Raw genomic sequence first — 22,096 nt, forward strand, 5'->3', positions numbered from 1 at the left:
CCATTCAACATGAACAACATGTGTACACAAAAAAACAGGGGCGGGTGCTGGGTCTCCCAATTAGAGCTAGAAGAAAAGGAATTTACGGTAAGTAAACAAAATTCCCTTCTTCTTTTTCGCTCTATTGGGAGACCCAGACAATTGGGACGTCCAAAAGCAGTCCCTGGGTGGGTAAAATAATACCTTGTAAGAGAGCCGTAAAACGGCCCTTTCCTACAGATGGGCAACCGCCGCCTGAAGGACTCGTCTACCTAGGCTGGTATCCGCCGCAGCATAGGTATGCACCTGATAGTGCTTCGTGAAAGTGTGCAGGCTCGACCAGGTAGCCGCCTGACACACCTGTTGAGCCGTAGCCTGGTGCCTCAAAGCCCAGGACGCTCCCACGGCTCTGGTAGAATGGGCCTTCAGCCCTGAGGGAACCGGAAGCCCAGCCGAACGGTAAGCTTCGATAATTGGCTCCTTTATCCACCGAGCCAGGGTTGATTTGGAAGCCTGTGATCCTTTACGCTGGCCAGCGACAAGGACAAAGAGTGCATCCGAGCGGCGCAGGGGCGCCGTACGAGAAATGTAGAGTCTGAGTGCTCTCACCAGATCTAACAAGTGCAAATCCTTTTCACATTGGTGAACTGGATGAGGATAAAAAGAAGGTAAGGAAATATCCTGATTGAGATGAAAGGGGGATACCACCTTAGGAAGAAATTCCGGAACCGGACGTAGAACCACCTTGTCCTGGTGAAACACCAGAAAAGGGGCTTTGCACGACAACGCTGCTAGCTCAGACACTCTCCGAAGAGAAGTGACTGCTACTAGAAAAACCACTTTCTGCGAAAGTCGTGAGAGGGAGATATCTCTCATTGGCTCGAAAGGTGGTTTCTGAAGAACCATCAGCACCCTGTTTAGATCCCAGGGTTCTAACGGCCGCTTGTAAGGTGGAACGATGTGACAAACTCCCTGCAGGAATGTGCGTACCTGTGGAAGTCTAGCTAGGCGCTTCTGGAAAAACACAGAGCGCGCCGAAACTTGTCCCTTAAGGGAGCCCAGCGACAAACCCTTTTCCAGTCCAGATTGAAGGAAGGACAGAAAAGTAGGTAATGCAAATGGCCAGGGAGAAAAACCCTGAGCAGAGCACCACGACAGAAAAATTTTCCACGTCCTGTGATAGATCTTGGCGGACGTTGGTTTTCTAGCCTGTCTCATAGTGGCAATGACCTCTTGAGATAACCCTGAAGACGCTAGGATCCAGGACTCAATGGCCACACAGTCAGGTTGAGGGCCGCAGAATTCAGATGGAAAAACGGCCCTTGAGATAGCAAGTCTGGTCGGTCTGGTAGTGCCCACGGTCGGCCGACCGTGAGATGCCACAGATCCGGGTACCACGACCGCCTCGGCCAGTCTGGAGCGACGAGGATGACGCGGCGGCAGTCGGCCCTGATCTTGCGTAACACTCTGGGCAACAGTGCCAGCGGAGGAAACACATAAGGGAGCTGAAACTGCGACCAATCCTGAACTAAGGCGTCTGCCGCCAGAGCTCTGGGATCTTGAGACCGTGCCATGAACATTGGTACCTTGTTGTTGTGCCGGGACGCCATGAGGTCGACGTCCGGCACCCCCCAGCGGCAACAGATCTCCTGAAACACGTCCGGGTGAAGGGACCATTCCCCTGCGTCCATGCCCTGGCGACTGAGATAATCCGCTTCCCAGTTTTCTACGCCTGGGATGTGAACTGCGGATATGGTGGAGGCCGTGGCTTCCACCCACATCAAAATCCGCCGGACTTCCTGGAAGGCTTGTCGACTGTGTGTGCCGCCTTGGTGGTTGATGTATGCCACCGCTGTGGAATTGTCCGACTGAATTCGGATCTGCTTGCCTTCCAGCCACTGCTGGAACGCTTTCAAGGCAAGATACACTGCCCGTATTTCCAGAACATTGATCTGAAGCGAGGACTCTTGCCGGGTCCACGTACCCTGAGCCCTGTGGTGGAGAAAAACCGCTCCCCACCCTGACAGACTCGCGTCCGTCGTGACTACTTCCCAGGATGGGGGTAGGAAGGATTTCCCCTTCGATAATGAAGTGGGAAGAAGCCACCACCGAAGGGAGGCTTGGGTCGCCTGAGAGAGGGAGACGGTCCTGTCGAGGGACGTCGGCTTCCTGTCCCATTTGCGTAGGATGTCCCATTGAAGGGGACGCAGGTGAAACTGCGCGAAAGGGACTGCTTCCATTGCTGCCACCATCTTCCCCAGGAAGTGCATGAGGCGCCTCAAGGGGAATGACTGGCCTTGAAGGAGAGATTGTACCCCTTTCTGTAGTGACTGCTGCTTGATCAGCGGAAGCTTCACTATCGCTGAGAGGGTATGGAACTCCATGCCAAGGTATGTCAGCGATTGGGCCGGTGTCAGATTTGACTTTGGAAAATTGATGATCCACCCGAAACTCTGGAGAGTCTCCAGGGTAGCGTCGAGGCTGTGTTGGCATGCCTCTTGAGAGGGTGCCTTGATCAACAGATCGTCCAAGTACGGGATCACCGAGTGACCCTGAGAATGGAGGACCGCAACTACAGTAGCCATAACCTTGGTGAAAACCCGTGGGGCTGTTGCCAGGCCGAATGGCAGTGCCACGAACTGTAGGTGTTCGTTTTCTATGGCGAAGCGCAAGAAGCGCTGGTGCTCTGGGGCAATCGGAACGTGGAGATAAGCATCTTTGATATCGATCGATGCAAGGAAATCTCCTTGAGACATTGAGGCGATGACGGAGCGGAGGGATTCCATCCGGAACCGCCTGGTCTTTACGTGTTTGTTGAGAAGTTTCAGGTCCAGGACTGGACGGAAGGACCCGTCCTTCTTTGGGACCACAAACAAGTTGGAGTAAAAACCGTGGCCCTGTTGCTGAAGAGGAACAGGGACCACCACTCCTTCTGCCTTCAGAGTGCCCAGCGCCTGCAGAAGAGCCTCGGCTCGCTCGGGAGGCGGAGAGGACCTGAAGAATCGAGTCGGGGGACGAGAGGTGAACTCTATCTTGTAACCGTGAGACAGAATGTCTCTCACCCAGCGGTCTTTTATTTGTGGCAGCCAGGTGTCGCAAAAGCGGGAGAGCCTGCCACCGACCGAGGATGCTACTAGAGGAGGTCGAAAGTCATGAGGAAGCCGCTTTGTTAGCGGTGCCTCCAATGGTCTTTTTAGGACGTGACTTAGACCGCCATGCATCAGAGTTCCTTTGTTCTTTCTGAGACCTTTTGGACGAGGAGAATTGGGCCTTGCCCGCGCCCCGAAAGGACCGAAACCTCGACTGCCCTCTCCTCTGTTGGGGGATGTTCTGTTTGGGCTGGGGTAAGGATGTGTCCTTTCCCTTGGATTGTTTGATGATTTCATCCAGGCGCTCGCCAAACAGCCTGTCGCCAGAAATTGGCAAACTGGTTAAGCGCTTTTTGGAAGCAGAATCTGCCTTCCATTCCCGTAGCCACAAAGCCCTGCGGAGTACCACCGAATTGGCGGCCGCAACCGCCGTACGGCTCACAGAGTCCAGGACAGCATTAATAGCGTAAGACGCAATTGCCGAGGTCTGGGTGGTAATGGATGCCACTTGTGGCGCGGCTGTGCATGTGGCTGCTTCAATTTGCGCTTGACCTGCTGAGATAGCTTGCAGCGCCCATACGGCTGCGAATGCTGGGGCAAAAGACGCTCCGATAGCTTCGTAGATGGATTTCAACCAGAGCTCCATCTGCCTGTCAGTGGCATCTTTGAGCGAGGCCCCATCTTCCACTGCAAGTATGGATCTAGCCGCCAGTCTGGAGATTGGAGGATCCACTTTGGGACATTGAGTCCAACCTTTAACCACGTCCGGGGGGAAAGGATAACGTGTATCCTTAAGGCGCTTAGAAAAACGCTTATCTGAACAAGCATGGTGATTCTGTATTGCCTCTCTGAAATCAGAGTGGTCTAAAAACATACTCTGTGTACGCTTGGGGAACCTGAAACGAAATTTCTCCTGCTGCGAAGCTGACTCCTCCGCCGGAGGGGCTGAAGGAGAAATATCCAGCAACTGATGGATGGACGCAATAAGATCGTTCACTATGGCGTCCCCGTCTGGAGTATTAAGATTGAGAGCGCTCTCAGGATCCGAATCCTGATCAGCTGGCTCCGCATCATCAACCAAGGATTCCCCCCGCTGAGACCCTAAACAATATGATGTCGAGGGAAATTCTAAGCGAGCCCGCTTAGTCGATCTGGGGCTGGGGTCTAAGTCAGAACCCTCAGTCTGGGATGTATGAGATACCCCGGGAGGACAAAGAAGGTCCAACTGAGGGGGGCCAGGGAACAATGATTCACCAGAGTCCCTTTGCGGAGATACCGGCCTGGACTGCAAGGCTTCTAGTATCTTAGCCATAGTCTCAGAGTTTTGCAAACTCAGTCCCCGTCACCTGGACAGTGTCAACAGGTGGCTCCCCCTGGGCCCCTCTTAGCATAGGCTCCGGCTGAAGAAGTGTCACAGGGGCCGAACACTGCACACAATGAGGGTCAGTGGAACCTGCCGGTAGTGGGGTCTTACAAGCGGCGCAGGCAGCATAATAAGCCTGTGTTTTGGCACCCCTGCCTTTTGTGGGCGCCATGCTATAGTTTTCCCTGAGTAACACAATAGGGTATATAGCCAGAATGAACTGTGCTCATACAATGTAAAGTATATACAATACACAAATAATGTACCAATATACTACAGCACCATGGGGCTAGCACCAACAGGTGCTGCTTACCAGCCGCCTAAAGCGGTTGTGAGGCCACCAGAGACCGTGTCTGGGTCTCCCAGGATTTGTCCCCCTCTGCAGCGTCGGAGGAGCTGACAGGAATGGCTGCGGCGTCCTGCGAGAGGAGGGAGCTGGGGGCGTGGCCGAGAAAGTGCGGGAACTGGTGCTCACACTGCGCACAGTGAGGGGGGTGGAGTATGTAAATCATACTCCAGCCCTCAGTGCTGCTCGCTCTGCAGCGTCCCGCCCTTCCCCTGCCTGTCAGGGCTGAGGGCGGGAGAAAAGGAAACTAGGCCGCAAGCAAGCCGGGGACTCTAGTAATAAACGCGGCCGCCGTAAAAGCGCGGCCGGCGTGAAAGTCCCCGGCGAACTACAAGTCCCAGCCGCGCCGCAGTCTCCCATGGCAGCGGCGGTTAGTGCGGTAGCCCCTACATATAAACACACTCAGCGACGCTGAGTGTGTAATTGCACATATAGACCCGGTCAGCGCCGCGGTCCCCGGTGCACTAGCACACCCAGCAAAGCTGAGGTGATGCCGTGCGCGGTCCCCACAGGGATACAGAATACCTCCAAGATGCAGGGCCATGTCCCTGAACGGTACCCGGCTCCTATCCATCAGGCTCCACAGGAGTTGTGGATGAAGCACGGTCTCAGTGCCTGGAGACCGATAAGATCCCACTTCACCCAGAGCCCAGAGGGGGATGGGGAAGGAAAGCAGCATGTGGGCTCCAGCCTCCGTACCCGCAATGGATACCTCAACCTTAACAACACCGCCGACAAGAGTGGGGTGAGAAGGGAGCATGCTGGGGGCCCTATATGGGCCCACTTTTCTTCCATCCGACATAGTCAGCAGCTGCTGCTGACTAATCTGTGGAGCTGTGCTGTGCATGTCTGCCTCCTTCGCACAAAGCAAAAAACTGAGGAGCCCGTGGGAGCACGGGGGGTGTATAGGCAGAAGGGGAGGGGCTTAACACTTTTAAGTGTAGTACTTTGTGCGGCCTCCGGAGGCATAGCCTATACACCCAATTGTCTGGGTCTCCCAATAGAGCGAAAAAGAAAAACACCAACAAACTGAGCTGTAACAAATTGTTTTTTTGTTGGTGTTTTTTGTCTGTTATCTTGCTTTAATGCAAGTTGGGGGTGCAGCCCTCCTGATACTGAGGCTGAACAATTACCTGCTTCTCACTTTTTGCTGTGTATTTAATCTGGGACCCAGCTGACCACTTTACCATTCATATTGAAGTTTTGACATGACACAAGTCAGGTACAGAATATGTTTTTAACTTTAGTAGGTTAGGGACTGTCTCAGATGGGTACACCGTGACGAGGTGAGATAGCTTCTTACCTTTTTGCAAAAATGTATATACTAAGTACCCTGTCATTAAGCACTTGCAAATTATTTATTTATAGTCAGGGTATTTTTCCTACAATTTTTCTCCTTGGTTTTTTGCTCTCAGATGAGGTAGCGAAAACCTGCTGACAAATTCCCTTTAAATGGAACCTGTCACCACTTTTTCAGCCTATAAGCTGCGGCACCACCACTGGGCTCTTATATACAGCATTCTAACATCCTGTATATAAGAGCCCAGGCCGCTGTGTAGAACATAAAAAACACTTTATAATACTCACCTAGAAAGTCGCTCCAGTGCACTCCAGTCAGATGGGTGGCGCCGTTCTCCGGGACCAGTGCCTCCTCTTTCGGCCATCTTTGTCTTCCTTATTCTGAAGCCGCGGTGCATGACGCGTCTACCTCATACACACTCACCGATCCTGCGTAGGCACACTACAATCCTTTGATCTGCCCAGAGCAGGGCAGATCAAAGTCAGGACCTGAATACCGACGCGTGTGTATGTAGTAGACGCCTCATGCTCCGCGGCTTCAGAATAAGGAAGACCAAGATGGCCAAAAGGGGAAGCGCCGGTCCTGGAGAATGGCGCCACCCATTCAACTGGTGTGCACCGGAGCGACCTTCTAGGTGAGTATAATAAAGTGTTTTTTATGTTCTACTCAGCGGCCTGGGCTCTTATATACAGCATGTTAGAATGCTGTATATAAGAGCCCAGTGGTGGTGGCCACAGCTTATAGCCCGAAAAAGTGGTGACAGGTTCCCTTTAAGAACGCTGCTTCAAGATTATCTTAGAGAGTAACTGCAGCTCAATATATTGTAGTGTTTGTACATTTATTTAGACAGAAACTTCTATTCATTGTGAATTTCTAAAGCTGCATGAAGAATAGAAGTGAACATAAAGGTGAAAGGAAGTAAATCAATGGGTGGAAAGATCATTTTGCTGTTCCCTGTAGAGACCCTGAGATCAGCGCACTCACGCGTGAGGAATGGTCGTCTTGAAGATATCTAGCATGCAGTTGCCAGTTTTGTCCCAAATTTCCAGGGTGAATTTTTCTCCATTTAGAATAACAACATTTTCTAGGCAATTCGTTCCAGAGCGAGCGAGCTGTTCATTGTCTGCCATACAAAATAATGCAATTACATCACTGAGCAACAGAGAATGGATTTAAGTCTTACATTTGCTGACTGTGAAGAATACTGATTAAAATGACCAAATCCCCCATACACAATAGGTTTACTAAAGGTGAACCCACTAATTTTGATGACACTAGCCTACTATCTGATATGTATGGGGGGGCCTTCCGACTGTCCCCCGACAGATGAGGTGGGGGAAGAAGGATCCGGCAGTTGGAATTCACACTTTAAATGCCTAAGCCGAGCACTTGTGTATGGACGGGTTGGGGGGGATAATGACCAACAGTTATCGGACGTGTACGGACAGCTTACCTCCACATGCACATCTAATTTGTATGTAAAATTAATACATCTACTCCCTATCAAGTTTCTTAACTAAAAGGGATATTTTGATTCAAACTATTACTTATCCATTGGTAATGGTAATAACTGTTACAGTAGATTGCAGTGGGTCAGACTGCGGAGACCTCCACCAATGCCAGAATAGCCATCCTATAGCCTCTGTTTTCCATAATAACAAAATACTGTCAGGAGCTGGTCCACATATGCCTTGCAGCTCCATATTTTAAAACAATGGTACTGGCAAAGATAGAAAAGGGAACCAACCAAGAGATCAGACCCATAATCTAATTTATATGTCACTATTAGTAATTGTCAGAGGTGTTTAAATGGTTAATAGCCACCACTGGAGCAGTCTATTTGATACAGCCAGCATCAGCTCCTGAGTCCCCTCCACACATGATAATCACATACATGTAGATTATATTGTGTTAGCATCTATAGGGTTATTTCCATCTTCATAGATAGATATTGTTGGAGAGTGCTAGCAAAAACAAGAACTTTTTGAGGTTAGGGTACCGTCACACTTTAGCGACGCTCCAGCGATCTGACCTGGTCAGGATCGCTGGTGCGTCGCTACATGGTCGCTACATGGTCGCTGGTGAGCTGTCAATCAGGCAGATCTCACCAGCGACCAGTGACCAGCCCCCAGCCAGCAGCGATGCGTGGAAGCGATGCTGCGGTTGGTAACCAAGCACTTGGTTACCCGATATTTACCTTAGTTACCAGCGCACACCACTTAGCGCTGGCTCCCTGCACTCCTAGCCAGAGTACACAGTGGGTTAATAAGCAAATCGCTTTGCTTATTTACCCGATATGTACTCTGGCTACGTGTGCAGGGTGCCATGTGCAGGGTGCCGGCACTAGTAGAAGTAGTAGGAAGCAAAGGGCTTCCCTTGGTTACCCGATATTTACCTTGGTTACAGCTTACCGCAGGCTGCCAGAAGCCGGCTCCCTGCTCCCTGCATATTCAGATTGTTGATCTCTCGCTGTCAAACACACCGATGTGTGCTTCACAGCGGGAGAGCAACGTCCAAAAAATGAACCAGCACTGTGTGTAATGAGCAGCGATCTCACAGCAGGGGCCATATCGCTGCTCAGTGTCACACACAGCGAGATCGCTAATGAGGGCACTGGTGCGTCACAAAAACCATGACTCAGCAACGATCTCGCTACATGTGAAGTACCCCTTACTGAGGTTACTGATAAGAACAATTATAATAGGCAGTAAAATCTGAGCTGCCAAAATTGTTCAATAGAGTTTTATCTAATGAGCTGGGGGTCTAATAAAATACTGTAGGTGATAATATCATTCCCTACATACCAGCAACAATCAATTGGTGAAGTGTGGAGAACTGGGTATGGGGGAGGGAAGAACATTATGATATCTACCTCATATGTAAATTGATCTAACCCTGATCAGGAATGACCATTATAGTGCATAATCCGGAGTATATATCTACTATAAAGGCTGATACCTTTCATATACATCTAAGAAGGCCTAAAAAGGATATTAAGGACATTTGTGAACCAAGGAAGTGATATCTGACTTCAGTGGACATAATATCCTTACCTACTATATTAAAGAGTCAAATGGGACTCTCTTCCCTATTATGGGATATATCAAGCATTAATATATTAGCCTTTAAATAGGTATAACAGGCAAGAAGGATCTGTGTAGCCTGTAACTGGGGGCATATATGGTTCTTCCTACATTAATGGGACAGAATTTAGATTTATGTGTCCTGATTGAAATGCAGTGGTATATACCGTATATGTCTGCATAAGAGTAATTACTCATTTAGGTTGGACACCTTTTTTACAATAAACTATAGCAGGTTTGACTGAGGTGACAATTGCCAGTCTACCTGCTATTCTAGTATCTGAACCCGGTTACTCTTAACTGTGCGTTTCAGATAGGCTTCAAAATTAAGTGTGGAATCGTTAAAGTTTTTAAGGATTGACCAATAAAGGTTATATTTTATTATACTGTCCACACAGCCTGTGAATTTTTACTACTAGTGGACAGATTGTTAGGTCGCTACAGTGATAGACTTTTGCTATTTAATGCATAGAAAAATTTGCAGCCATTCTTGACATATTAATACTTTTCATTTGTTTACAATTTGTTGCCTAGAAGACCGACCACTACTGATGTTTAGCTTGTAAGCACTGTGCTAAAGCTGGCTTGGATTAGGAGGTAACAGCTTGCTCCTACGGTTCTGGCTTGCTTCAAAGCAGTGCTTAAAAGCTTAAAAGAGCTTGTAAGCACTGTGCATGTTACTCTGTCTAGCAGTGGCCGGCAGTCTCAAAGGCAAAGAGCTGAATTTAAAAAAAACCCCAAAAAAACCCGTTAATATCTCAAGAACGAATGAAAATCTTACTAAGCAGTAAATTGTACATACAATCACTATCTCCCATACCCATTTATTCAGGGAGTATGAGTGATATCAGTTACTAGACTGGACCTTGATGGTAGTTGAAATCACCAATTACATCAATGTCTACACTTATACACAAATATTTGCCACTGTTAGGTTATAGATATTTACATAGATGGGCGTATCAGTCTTGATACCAAGATAATAAATAAATTCACTGCATTCATAAATTGTGATGTAAAAAGTTTTCCAAATTGATTGAGGCTACTGTGAAGTAATTCTGACGTTTCGACCCCGCCTGGGTCTTAGTCAAGAGTCGCTTCAAGATGGGTGCCTGGGATATGGAAATTTGAGTGGATTAATAGCATTTGGTAGAGAATACCTTGAGGATAAAGGTCCTGGGTTTAGCCAGCGCAGCAGCGCTGTGGCTGGTGATATGGTGTATCCTGACACACCATATCACCAGCCAAAGCACTGCTGCGCTGGCTAAAGCCAGGACCTTTATCCTCAAGGTATTCTCTACCAAACGCTATTAACAATAAAGATGTATGAATCCAGCGCAGACTTACATTGAATAAAAAAAAGGGAATTTTGTTTACTTACCGTAAATTCCTTTTCTTCTAGCTCCTATTGGGAGACCCAGACAATTGGGTGTATAGCTTCTGCCTCTGGAGGCCACACAAAGTATTACACTTTAAAAAGTGTAACCCCTCCCCTCTGCCTATACACCCTCCCGTGGACCACGGGCTCCTCAGTTTTGGTGCAAAAGCAGGAAGGAGTAAACTTATAAATTGGTCTAGGGTAAATTCAATCCGAAGGATGTTCGGAGAACTGAAGACCATGAACCAAAAGAACAATTCAACATCAACAACATGTGTACACAAAAGAACAACCAGCCCAAAGGGCACAGGGGTGGGTGCTGGGTCTCCCAATAGGAGCTAGAAGAAAAGGAATTTACGGTAAGTAAACAAAATTCCCTTTTTCTTTGTCGCTCCATTGGGAGACCCAGACAATTGGGACGTCCAAGAGCAGTCCCTGGGTGGGTAAAAGAATACCTCAATCAAAAGAGCCGAAAACGGCCCCCTCTTACAGGTGGGCAACCGCCGCCTGAAGGACTCGCCTACCTAGACTGGCGTCTGCCGAAGCATAGGTATGCACTTGATAGTGCTTCGTGAAAGTGTGCAGACTAGACCACGTAGCTGCCTGACACACCTGCTGAGCCGTCGCCCGGTGCCGCAACGCCCAGGACGCACCTACGGCTCTGGTAGAATGGACTTTCAGCCCTGAAGGGAGCGGAAGCCCAGAAGAACGGTAGGCCTCGAGAATCTGTTCCTTGATCCACCGAGCCAAGGTTGACTTGGAGGCCTGAGAGCCCTTACGCTGGCCAGCGACAAGGACAAAGACCGCATCTGAACGGCGCAGGGGCGCCGTGCGAGACACGTAGAACCGGAGTGCTCTCACTAGATCCAAAGAGTGCAAATCCTTTTCACACTGGTGAATTGGATTAGGGCAAAAGGAAGGCAAGGAGATATCCTGATTTAGGTGAAAAGGGGATACCACCTTAGGGAGAAATTCCGGGACAGGACGCAGAACCACCTTATCCTGGTGAAAAACCAGGAAGGGGGCTTTGCATGACAGCGCTGCAAGCTCAGACACTCTCCGTAGTGATGTGACTGCCACCAGGAAGGCCACCTTCTGCGAAAGACGGGAGAGAGAGACATTGCGCAGCGGCTCAAAAGGCGGCTTTTGAAGAGCCATCAGGACCCTGTTAAGATCCCAAGGTTCCAACGGACGTTTGTAAGGTGGGACCATGTGGCAGACCCCCTGCAGGAACGTGCGGACCTGCGGAAGCCTGGCTAGACGCTTTTGAAAAAACACGGATAGCGCCGATACTTGGCCCTTGAGGGAGCCGAGGGACAAACCCTTGTCCATTCCAGATTGTAGGAATGAAAGGAATGTGGGTAAGGCAAACGGCCATGGCGGAAAGCCGTTATCAGCGCACCAGGATAGGAAGATTTACCAAGACCTGTAATAGATCTTGGCGGACGTTGGCTTCCTGGCTTGTCTCATGGTGGCAATGACATCCTGAGATAACCCTGAAGACGCTAGGAGCCAGGACTCAATGGCCACACAGTCAGGTTGAGGGCCACAGAATTCAGATGGAAAAACGGGCCTTGTGACAGCAAGTCTGGGCGGCCTGGAAGTGCCCACGGTTGACCCACCGTGAGATGCCACAGATCCGGATACCACGACCGCCTCGGCCAGTCTGGAGCGACGAGAATGGCGCGACGGCAGTCGGACCTGATCTTGTGTAGTACCCTGGGCAGCATCGCCAGAGGGGGAAACACATAAGGCAGTCGAAACTGCGACCAATCCTGGACTAAAGCGTCCGCTGCCAGAGCTCTGTGATCCTGAGACCGTGCCATGAAGGCCGGGACCTTGTTGTTGTGTCGTGACGCCATGAGATCGACGTCCGGCGTTCCCCAGCGGCGACAGATCTCTTGAAACACGTCTGGATGCAGAGACCATTCCCCCGCGTCCATGCCCTGACGACTGAGAAAATCTGCTTCCCAGTTTTCTACGCCCGGGATGTGAACTGCGGAGATGGTGGAGCCTGTGGCTTCCACCCACTGCAGAATCCGCCGGACTTCCTGGAAGGCTTGACGACTGCGAGTGCCGCCTTGGTGGTTGATGTTGATCACCGAGTGGCCCTGAGAGTGCAGGACCGCCACGACGGATGCCATGACTTTGGTGAAAACCCGTGGGGCTGTCGCCAGGCCGAAAGGCAATGCCACGAACTGGAGGTGTTCGTCCCCGATGGCAAAACGCAGGAAACGTTGATGTTCAGGTGCAATCGGCACATGGAGATAAGCATCCTTGATGTCGATCGATGCTAGGAAGTCTCCTTGTGACATCGAGGCGATGACCGAGCGGAGAGATTCCATCCGAAACCGTCTGGTTCTCACATGTCTGTTGAGTAGCTTGAGGTCCAGAACGGGACGGAATGACCCGTCCTTTTTTGGCACCACGAACAAGTTGGAGTAAAATCCGCGACCACGTTCCTGAAGGGGAACGGGAATCACAACTCCTTCGATCTTTAGAGCGTCCACTGCCTGAAAAAGTGCTTCGGCCTGTGCGGGGGGTGGAGAGGTTCTGAAGAAACGAGCCATAGGTCGGGAGCTGAACTCTATCCTGTAACCATGAGACAGAATGTCTCTCACCCACCGGTCTTGAACATGTGGCCACCAGGCGTCGCCAAAGCGGGAGAGCCTGCCACCAACCGAGGATGTGGCTAGGTGAGGCCGAGAGTCATGAGGAGGCCGTCTTGGAGACAGTGATTCCTGCGGCCTTTTGGGGGCGTGACTTGGACCGCCACGCATAGGAGTTCCTCTGGCCTTTCTCCGGCCGGTTGGAAGAAGAGGATTGGGGCTTGGAGGAGGGACCAAAGGACCGAAACCTCGATTGGATTTTTCTCTGCTGAGGTCTCTTAGGTTTGGACTGGGGTAAGGAGGAGTCCTTTCCCGAGGATTCCTTAATAATCTCATCCAATCGTTCGCCAAATAAACGTTCGCCAGAAAAAGGCAAACCAGTTAAGAACCTTTTGGAAGCAGAGTCTGCTTTCCATTCGCGCAGCCACATGGCCCTGCGGACTGCCACGGAGTTAGCAGATGCTACAGCCGTACGGCTAGTGCAGTCCAGGACGGCGTTCATGGCGTAGGACGAAAAAGCTGATGCCTGAGAGGTCAAGGAAGAAACATGCGGAGCAGAATTCCGTGTGACAGCATTAATCTCAGTCAGACAAGCCGAGATTGCTTGGAGAGCCCACACAGCCGCAAAGGCCGGGGCGAAAGACGCGCCCGTGGCCTCATAGATAGACTTCACCAAGAGCTCTGTCTGTCAGTGGCATCCTTCAGGGATGAGCCATCGGCAACAGACACAACGGACCTAGCAGCCAATCTAGAGACTGGAGGATCCACCTTGGGAGAGTGTGCCCAGCCCTTAACGACTTCAGGTGGAAAGGGATAACGCGTGTCAGAGTGCCTTTTAGCAAAACGCTTGTCCGGGACCGCTCTGGGCTTCTGGACAGCGTCCCTGAAGTTAGAGTGATCAAAAAACGTATTGCGCATACGTTTGGGGAATCGAAATTGGTGTTTCTCCTGCTGAGAAGCCGACTCCTCTACAGGTGGAGGCGGGGGAGAGAGATCCAACACCTGGTTGATGGACGAAATAAGATCATTTACTAAGGCGTCCCCCTCAGGGGTATCAAGGTTGAGGGCGAAGTAAGGGTCAGAGTCCTGAGCTCCCACGTCCACCTCGTCATCCTGGGAGTCCTCAAGCTGAGATCCAGAGCAGCGTGAAAAGGCCGGGGAAGAGTCCCAGCGAGGCCGCTTAGCCGGTCTGGGACTGCGATCCGGGCAGGAGTCCTCCGCCTGGGACCTAGGGGCTATCCTGGGAACGCGCTGCGGCGCGGACCGAGAAGGCCCTGGAGGAGACAAACTAACAGGGGCCGGTGCCTGTGAAGAGCCTGGTCTGGACTGCAATGCCTCAAGGAGCTTAGATGACCATTTGTCCATAGACTGTGCAATGGATTGAGAAAGTGACAGAGAGTTTCTCAGCGAAAGAGACCAATGACAGTGACTCTGTCCCTGCAGCCTGCTCAGGAGGAGCAGGGGGATCTACATGAGCCGAGGGGCCCACAAGTGCCCGAGGCTCCGGCTGAGCAAGCGTGGCAGGAGTCGAGCATTGATCACAGTGAGGGTAGGTGGATCCCACAGGCAACATAGCCCCACAAGAGGTACAGGCTGCGAAAAAAACCTGTGCCTTAGGGGCTTTGCTCCTTGCTCCTTGTGGACGACATGCTGTAAGCAATAAGTGTCCCTTAGGAGAGCGACCACTGAGGGTATATGGGAAAAGGTTCTACAGCCGTTCCGAATATATATATATATATATATATATATATATATATATATATATATATATATATATATATATATATATAATCACGGCACCCTAGGGGAACCAGCACCGGGTGACCGGTGCGGCTTACCAACCGCTGGTGTCCTCCAGATTCCCTGTCGTGGGTCCCCCGGAGCTGTAGAGCTGTGCAGCTGCAGCATACACCGGCAGAATGCCAAACATGGCGGGAATCTGGAGGCCCCATAGTGGTCCATTAGAGGGGAGGGGAGACATGCAAAGATGCTCCAGCCCTCTGTCGGTAATCCCGCCCTTACCCCTGACAGGCAGGCCCGGGGGCGGGATTTTTCGCGACTAGGCCGCGATGAAGCCGGGGACTAAATTTAAGGCCGTGCCCGACAAGCAGGCACGGTCGGCGCGGAAGTCCGATGAAAAAACAACGGACGGCGCTACTGGGGAGAAAGGCGACCTCTCTCCCCGTACCGTCCCCAAATGGGGACACAGAGTACCTTCAAGGTGCAGGGCCCGGTCCCTGGGGATGAAAACGCTCTGGTCCAGCAGGTTCCACCAGGGGCTGCGGATGGAGCACGGTCTCAGCAGGTGAATGACCGGTGAGGCTCCCACTTCTCCCAGAGCCGCATAAGGGATGGCGAAGGAGACGGCATGTGGCTCCAGCCTTTGTACCCGCAATGGGTACCTCAACCTTAACAACACCGCCGACATAGTGGGGTGAGAAGGGAGCATGCCGGGGACCCCATAGGGGACCTCTTTTCTTCGATCCGTCATACAATGTATGAGAAATCTTTTTTTTTTTTTTTCTTTTTTTTTTGCTATGAGTGGATGTGTGCCTCCTTCCACACAAAGCATAAAACTGAGGAGCCCGTGGTCCACGGGAGGGTGTATAGGCAGAGGGGAGGGGTTACACTTTTTAAAGTGTAATACTTTGTGTGGCCTCCAGAGGCAGAAGCTATACACCCAATTGTCTGGGTCTCCCAATGGAGCGACAAGAAGGGAATTTTGTTTACTTACCGTAAATTCCTTTTCTTCTAGCTCCAATTGGGAGACCCAGACAATTGGGGTGTATAGCTATGCCTCCGGAGGCCACACAAAGTATTACACTAAAAGTGTAAAGCCCCTCCCCTTCTGCCTATACACCCCCCGTGCTCCCACGGGCTCCTCAGTTTTGGTGCAAAAGCAAGAAGGAGGAAAAAATTATAAATTGGTTTAAAGTAAATTCAATCCGAAGGAATATCGGAGAACTGAAACCATTCAACATGAACAATATGTGTACACAAAGAACAACAGCCCGAAGGGAACAGGGGCGGGTGCTGGGTCTCCCAATTGGAGCTAGAAGAAAAGGAATTTACGGTAAGTAAACAAAATTCCCTTCTTTGTCGCTCCATTGGGAGACCCAGACAATTGGGACGTCCAAAAGCAGTCCCTGGGTGGGTAAATAATACCTCATAATGGAGCCGTAAACGGCCCCTTCCTACAGGTGGGCAACCGCCGCCTGAAGGACTCGCCTACCTAGACTGGCATCTGCCGAAGCATAGGTATGCACCTGATAGTGTTTCGTGAAAGTGTGCAGGCTCGACCAGGTAGCTGCCTGACACACCTGCTGAGCCGTAGCCTGGTGCCGCAAAGCCCAGGACGCACCCACGGCTCTGGTAGAATGGGCCTTCAGCCCTGAGGGAACCGGAAGCCCCGAGGAACGGTAAGCTTCGAGAATTGGTTCCTTGATCCACCGAGCCAGGGTTGATTTGGAAGCTTGTGACCCTTTACGCTGGCCAGCGACAAGGACAAAGAGTGCATCCGAGCGGCGCAGGGGCGCCGTACGAGAAATGTAGAATCTGAGTGCTCTCACCAGATCTAACAAGTGCAAATCGTTTTCACATTGGTGAACTGGATGAGGACAAAAAGAGGGTAAGGAGATATCCTGATTGAGATGAAAGGGGGATACCACCTTAGGGAGAAATTCCGGAACCGGGCGCAGCACCACCTTGTCCTGGTGAAACACCAGGAAGGGGGCTTTGCATGACAACGCTGCTAGCTCAGACACTCTCCGAAGTGATGTGACTGCTACTAGGAAGACCACCTTCTGCGAAAGGCGCGAGAGAGAAATATCCCTCATTGGCTCGAACGGTGGTTTCTGAAGAGTCATCAGCACCCTGTTCAGATCCCAAGGCTCTAACGGACGCTTGTAAGGAGGGACGATGTGACAAACCCCCTGCAGGAACGTGCGTACCTGTGGAAGTCTGGCTAGGCGCTTCTGGAAAAACACAGAGAGCGCAGAGACTTGTCCCTTAAGGGAGCCGAGCGACAAACCCTTTTCCAATCCGGATTGAAGGAAGGACAGAAAAGTGGGCAAGGCAAATGGCCAGGGAGTAAAACCCTGATCAGAGCACCAGGATAAGAATATCCTCCACGTCCTGTGGTAGATCTTGGCAGACGTTGGTTTCCTAGCCTGTCTCATAGTGGCAATGACCTCATGAGACAACCCTGAAGACGCTAGGATCCAGGACTCAATGGCCACACAGTCAGGTTGAGGGCCGCAGAATTCAGATGGAAAAACGGCCCTTGAGACAGCAAGTCTGGTCGGTCTGGTAGTGCCCACGGTTGGCCGACCGTGAGATGCCACAGATCCGGGTACCACGACCTCCTCGGCCAGTCTGGAGCGACGAGGATGGCGCGGCGGCAGTCGGCCCTGATCTTGCGTAACACTCTGGGCAACAGTGCCAGAGGAGGAAACACATAAGGGAGTTGAAACTGCGACCAATCCTGAACTAAGGCGTCTGCCGCCAGAGCTCTGTGATCTTGAGACCGTGCCATGAATGTCGGGACCTTGTTGTTGTGCCAGGACGCCATTAGGTCGACGTCCGGCATGCCCCAGCGGCAACAGATCTCCTGAAACACGTCCGGGTGAAGGGACCATTCCCCTGCGTCCATGCCCTGGCGACTGAGAAAGTCTGCTTCCCAGTTTTCTACGCCCGGGATGTGAACTGCGGATATGGTGGAGGCTGTGGCTTCCACCCACAGCAGAATCCGCCGAGCTTCCTGGAAGGCTTGCCGACTGCATGTGCCGCCCTGGTGGTTGATGTATGCCACCGCTGTGGAGTTGTCCGACTGAATTCGGATCTGTTTGCCTTCCAGCCACGGCTGGAACGCCTTTAGGGCAAGATACACTGCCCTTATCTCCAGAACATTGATCTGAAGGGAGGACTCTGTCTGAGTCCAAGTACCCTGAGCTCTGTGGTGGAGAAAGACCGCTCCCCACCCTGACAGGCTCGCGTCCGTCGTGACCACCGCCCAGGATGGGGGCAGGAAGGATTTCCCCTTCGACAGAGAAGTGGGGAGAAGCCACCACTGAAGGGACGCTTTGGCTGCCCGCGAAAGGGAGACGTTCCTGTCGAGGGACGTCGACTTCCTGTCCCATTTGCGGAGAATGTCCCATTGAAGTGGACGCAGATGAAACTGCGCAAAAGGAACTGCCTCCATTGCTGCTACCATCTTCCCTAGGAAGTGCATGAGGCGCCTCAGGGGGTGTGACTGGCCTTGAAGGAGAGATTGCACCCCTGTCTGTAGTGAACGCTGCTTGTTCAGCGGAAGCTTCACTATCGCTGAGAGAGTATGAAACTCCATGCCAAGATATGTCAGAGATTGGGCCGGTGTCAGATTTGACTTTGGAAAATTGATGATCCACCCGAAACTCTGGAGAGTCTCCAGAGCAATGTTCAGGCTGTGCTGGCATGCCCCTTGAGAGGGTGCCTTGACAAGCAGATCGTCTAAGTAAGGGATCACCGAGTGTCCCTGAGAGTGTAGGATTGCCACCACTGTTGCCATAACCTTGGTGAAGACCCGTGGGGCTGTCGCCAGGCCAAAAGGCAGTGCCACGAACTGAAGGTGTTCGTCCCCTATGGCGAAACGCAGGAAGCGCTGATGCTCTGGTGCAATCGGTACGTGGAGATAAGCATCTTTGATGTCGATTGATGCCAGGAAATCTCCTTGGGACATTGAGGCGATGACGGAGCGGAGCGATTCCATCCGGAACCGCCTGGTTTTCACATGCTTGTTGAGCAGTTTTAGGTCCAGAACAGGACGGAAGGATCCGTCCTTTTTTGGCACCACGAACAAGTTGGAGTAAAAACCGTGACCCCGTTGCTGAAGAGGAACAGGGATCACCACTCCTTCCGCCTTCAGAGTGCACACCGCCTGCAGAAGAGCATCGGCTCTCTCGGGGGGGCGGAGATGTTCTGAAGAAACGAGTCGGAGGACGAGAGCTGAACTCTATCCTGTAACCGTGAGACAGAATGTCTCTCACCCATCGGTCTTTTACCTGTGGCAGCCAGGCGTCGCAAAAGCGGGAGAGCCTGCCACCGACCGAGGATGCGGTTTGAGGAGGCCGAAAGTCATGAGGAGGCCGCTTTGGGAGCGGTGCCTCCGGCGGTCTTTTTAGGACGTGACTTAGACCGCCATGAATCGGAGTTCCTCCGATCCTTCTGAGGCCTTTTGGACGAGGAGAATTGAGACCTGCCCGCGGTCCGAAAGGACCGAAACCTCGATTGTACCTTCCGTGGTTGAGGTCTGTTTGGTTTGGACTGGGGTAAGGATGAGTCCTTTCCCTTGGATTGTTTAATGATTTCATCCAATCGCTCACCAAACAAGCGGTCGCCAGACAATGGCAAACCGGTTAAGAACTTTTTGGAAGCAGAGTCTGCCTTCCATTCACGTAGCCACATGGCCCTGCGGACTACCACCGAATTGGCGGATGCTACCGCCGTACGGCTCGCAGAGTCCAGGATAGCATTAATGGCGTAGGACGCAAACGCCGACGCCTGCGAGGTTAAGGACACGACTTGCGGGGCAGATGTACGAGTGACTGTATTAATCTGCGCCTGACAAGCTGAGATAGCTTGGAGTGCCCATACGGCTGCGAATGCTGGAGCAAAAGACGCGCCGATAGCTTCATAGATGGATTTCAACCATAGTTCCATCTGTCTGTCAGTGGCATCTTTGAGTGAAGCCCCATCTTCCACTGCAACTATGGATCTAGCCGCCAATCTGGAGATTGGAGGATCCACCTTGGGACACTGAGTCCAGCCCTTGACAACGTCAGGGGGGAAGGGATAACGTGTATCCTTAAGGCGCTTGGAAAAACGCTTGTCTGGACAATCTCGGTTTTTCTGGACTGCCTCCCTGAAGTCAGAGTGATCCAGAAACATATTTAATGTACGCTTTGGAAACCTGAAACGGAATTTCTCCTGAGAAGCTGACTCCTCAATTGGAGGAGCTGGGGGAGAAATATCCAACACCTGATTGATGGTCGCTATCAGGTCATTCACTACTGCGTCACCATCAGGTGTATCTAGGTTGAGAGCGGCTTCAGGATCAGAATCCTGATCTGATACCTCCGCTTCATCCTCCAGAGAGTCCTCCTGCTGAGACCCTGAACAGTGTGATGAGGTGGAGGGAATTTCCCAGCGAGCCCGCTTAGGCGGCCTGGGACTGCGGTCCGTGTCAGAGACCTCACCCTGGGACCTATGGGTTACCCCAGGAGCACTTTGCTGTTCCAAATGAGGGGGACCAGGGGTCAAGGATTGGACAGTGTCCGGGGCCTGAATCACCGGTCTGGACTGTAAGGCTTCTAGTATTTTAGCAGACCATTTATCCATACTCTCAGACAGCTTGTCAGCAAAGGCTGCAAACTCCGTCCCTGTCACCTGGACAGTGGTAGCAGGTGGATCCACCTGGGCCACCTGTAGCAGAGGCTCCGGCTGAGTAAGTGCCACAGGGGCCGAGCATTGCACACAATGAGGGTCGGTGGAACCTGCCGGCAGTATAGCTGCACATGAGGTACAGGTTGCAAAGTACGCCTGTGCTTTGGCACCCTTGCTTTTTGCGGACGACATGCTGTTGTCTCCTCTGAGAACAATCCAGGAGGGTATATAGCCAAAAATCAACAGAGCGACCGTACAGTGCAAATGTATAGCCTATAAGCCTATATATATATATATATATATATATATATACACTTCGGCACTCAGTGGGGCCAGCACCACAGGTGCTGCTTACCGACCGCTCAGAGCGGTTGTGTGATCACCAGATCCCTGCCTGGGTCTCCCTGTGATGTCTCTCCTCTCCAGCGTCTGAATCGCTGACAGGAATGGCTGCCGGCGTTCTGTGGGGAGGAGGGGACCGTGGGCGTGCCCAAGAAAGTGCGGGAATCTAGTGCCCCAGTGTACTGAGTGAGGGGGGAGGAGGATACTAATGTATGCTCCAGCCCTCAGCGCTGACGATCTGTGCAGCGTCCCGCCCTTCCCCTGACTGGCAGGCCTGTGGGCGGGAATATGCGATACTAGGCCGCAGAAGCCGGGGACTAAAGTTATAAGCGCGGCCGGCGATAAGCGCGGCCGCGCGGTAGTCCCCGGCGCACTAACACACCCAGCAGTGCTGCAATGTGTATGGCACAAGCGCTCCATGCGCGGTCCCCACGGGGACACAGAGTACCTCACAGTAGCAGGGCCTTGTCCCTGACGATACCCGGCTCCTGTCCAGCAGATACCCCAGGGGCTGCGGAGGGAGCACGGTCCCTGTGCCTGGAGACCGATTCGGATCCCACTTCACCCAGAGCCCATAAGGGATGGGGAAGGAAAACAGCATGTGGCTCCTGCCTATGTACCCGCAATGGGTACCTCAACCTTAACAACACCGCCGACAAGAGTGGGGTGAGAAGGGAGCATGCTGGGGGCCCTGTTATGGGCCCTCTTTTCTTCCAACCGACATAGTCAGCAGCTGCTGCTGACTAAGCTGTGGAGCTATGCGTGGATGTCAGCCTCCTTCGCACAAAGCATGAAAACTGAGGAGCCCGTGGGAGCACGGGGGGTGTATAGGCAGAAGGGGAGGGGCTTTACACTTTTAGTGTAATACTTTGTGTGGCCTCCGGAGGCATAGCTATACACCCCAATTGTCTGGGTCTCCCAATGGAGCGACAAAGAAAGTTTTTTCTTTCTTTATTGGAATAATAGAATGAATAAAAAATCCAGGGACATGCAAAAGTAAATTCTAGCCCCAGTTCAGAGCAACTACTTTTGCATGTCCCTGGATTTTTTATTCATTCTATTATTCCAATAAAGAAAGAAAAAACTTTTTTATTCAATATAAGTCTGCGCTGGATTCATACATCTTTATTGCTATTGCTTGGTATTCCTAACCATCCGTGCGCTGGATCTCCACTGCGGGACTGCAAT

General features: G+C 51.7%; 1 protein-coding gene across 1 annotated transcript in view; it reads right to left on the reverse strand.

The window, feature by feature from the left end:
• Positions 1-22,096, reverse strand: part of ARFGEF1 (ARF guanine nucleotide exchange factor 1) — a 298,382-nt gene that overhangs the window by 32,006 nt on the left and 244,280 nt on the right. The window contains exon 32 of the mRNA XM_075353189.1: positions 7,062-7,200. Within this exon, the coding sequence (XP_075209304.1) occupies positions 7,062-7,200 (139 nt within the window). The remainder of the gene's footprint in view (positions 1-7,061; positions 7,201-22,096) is intronic.

Source organism: Anomaloglossus baeobatrachus, chromosome 6 (assembly GCF_048569485.1).
Source record: "Anomaloglossus baeobatrachus isolate aAnoBae1 chromosome 6, aAnoBae1.hap1, whole genome shotgun sequence".
Lineage (NCBI taxonomy): Eukaryota > Metazoa > Chordata > Amphibia > Anura > Aromobatidae > Anomaloglossus > Anomaloglossus baeobatrachus.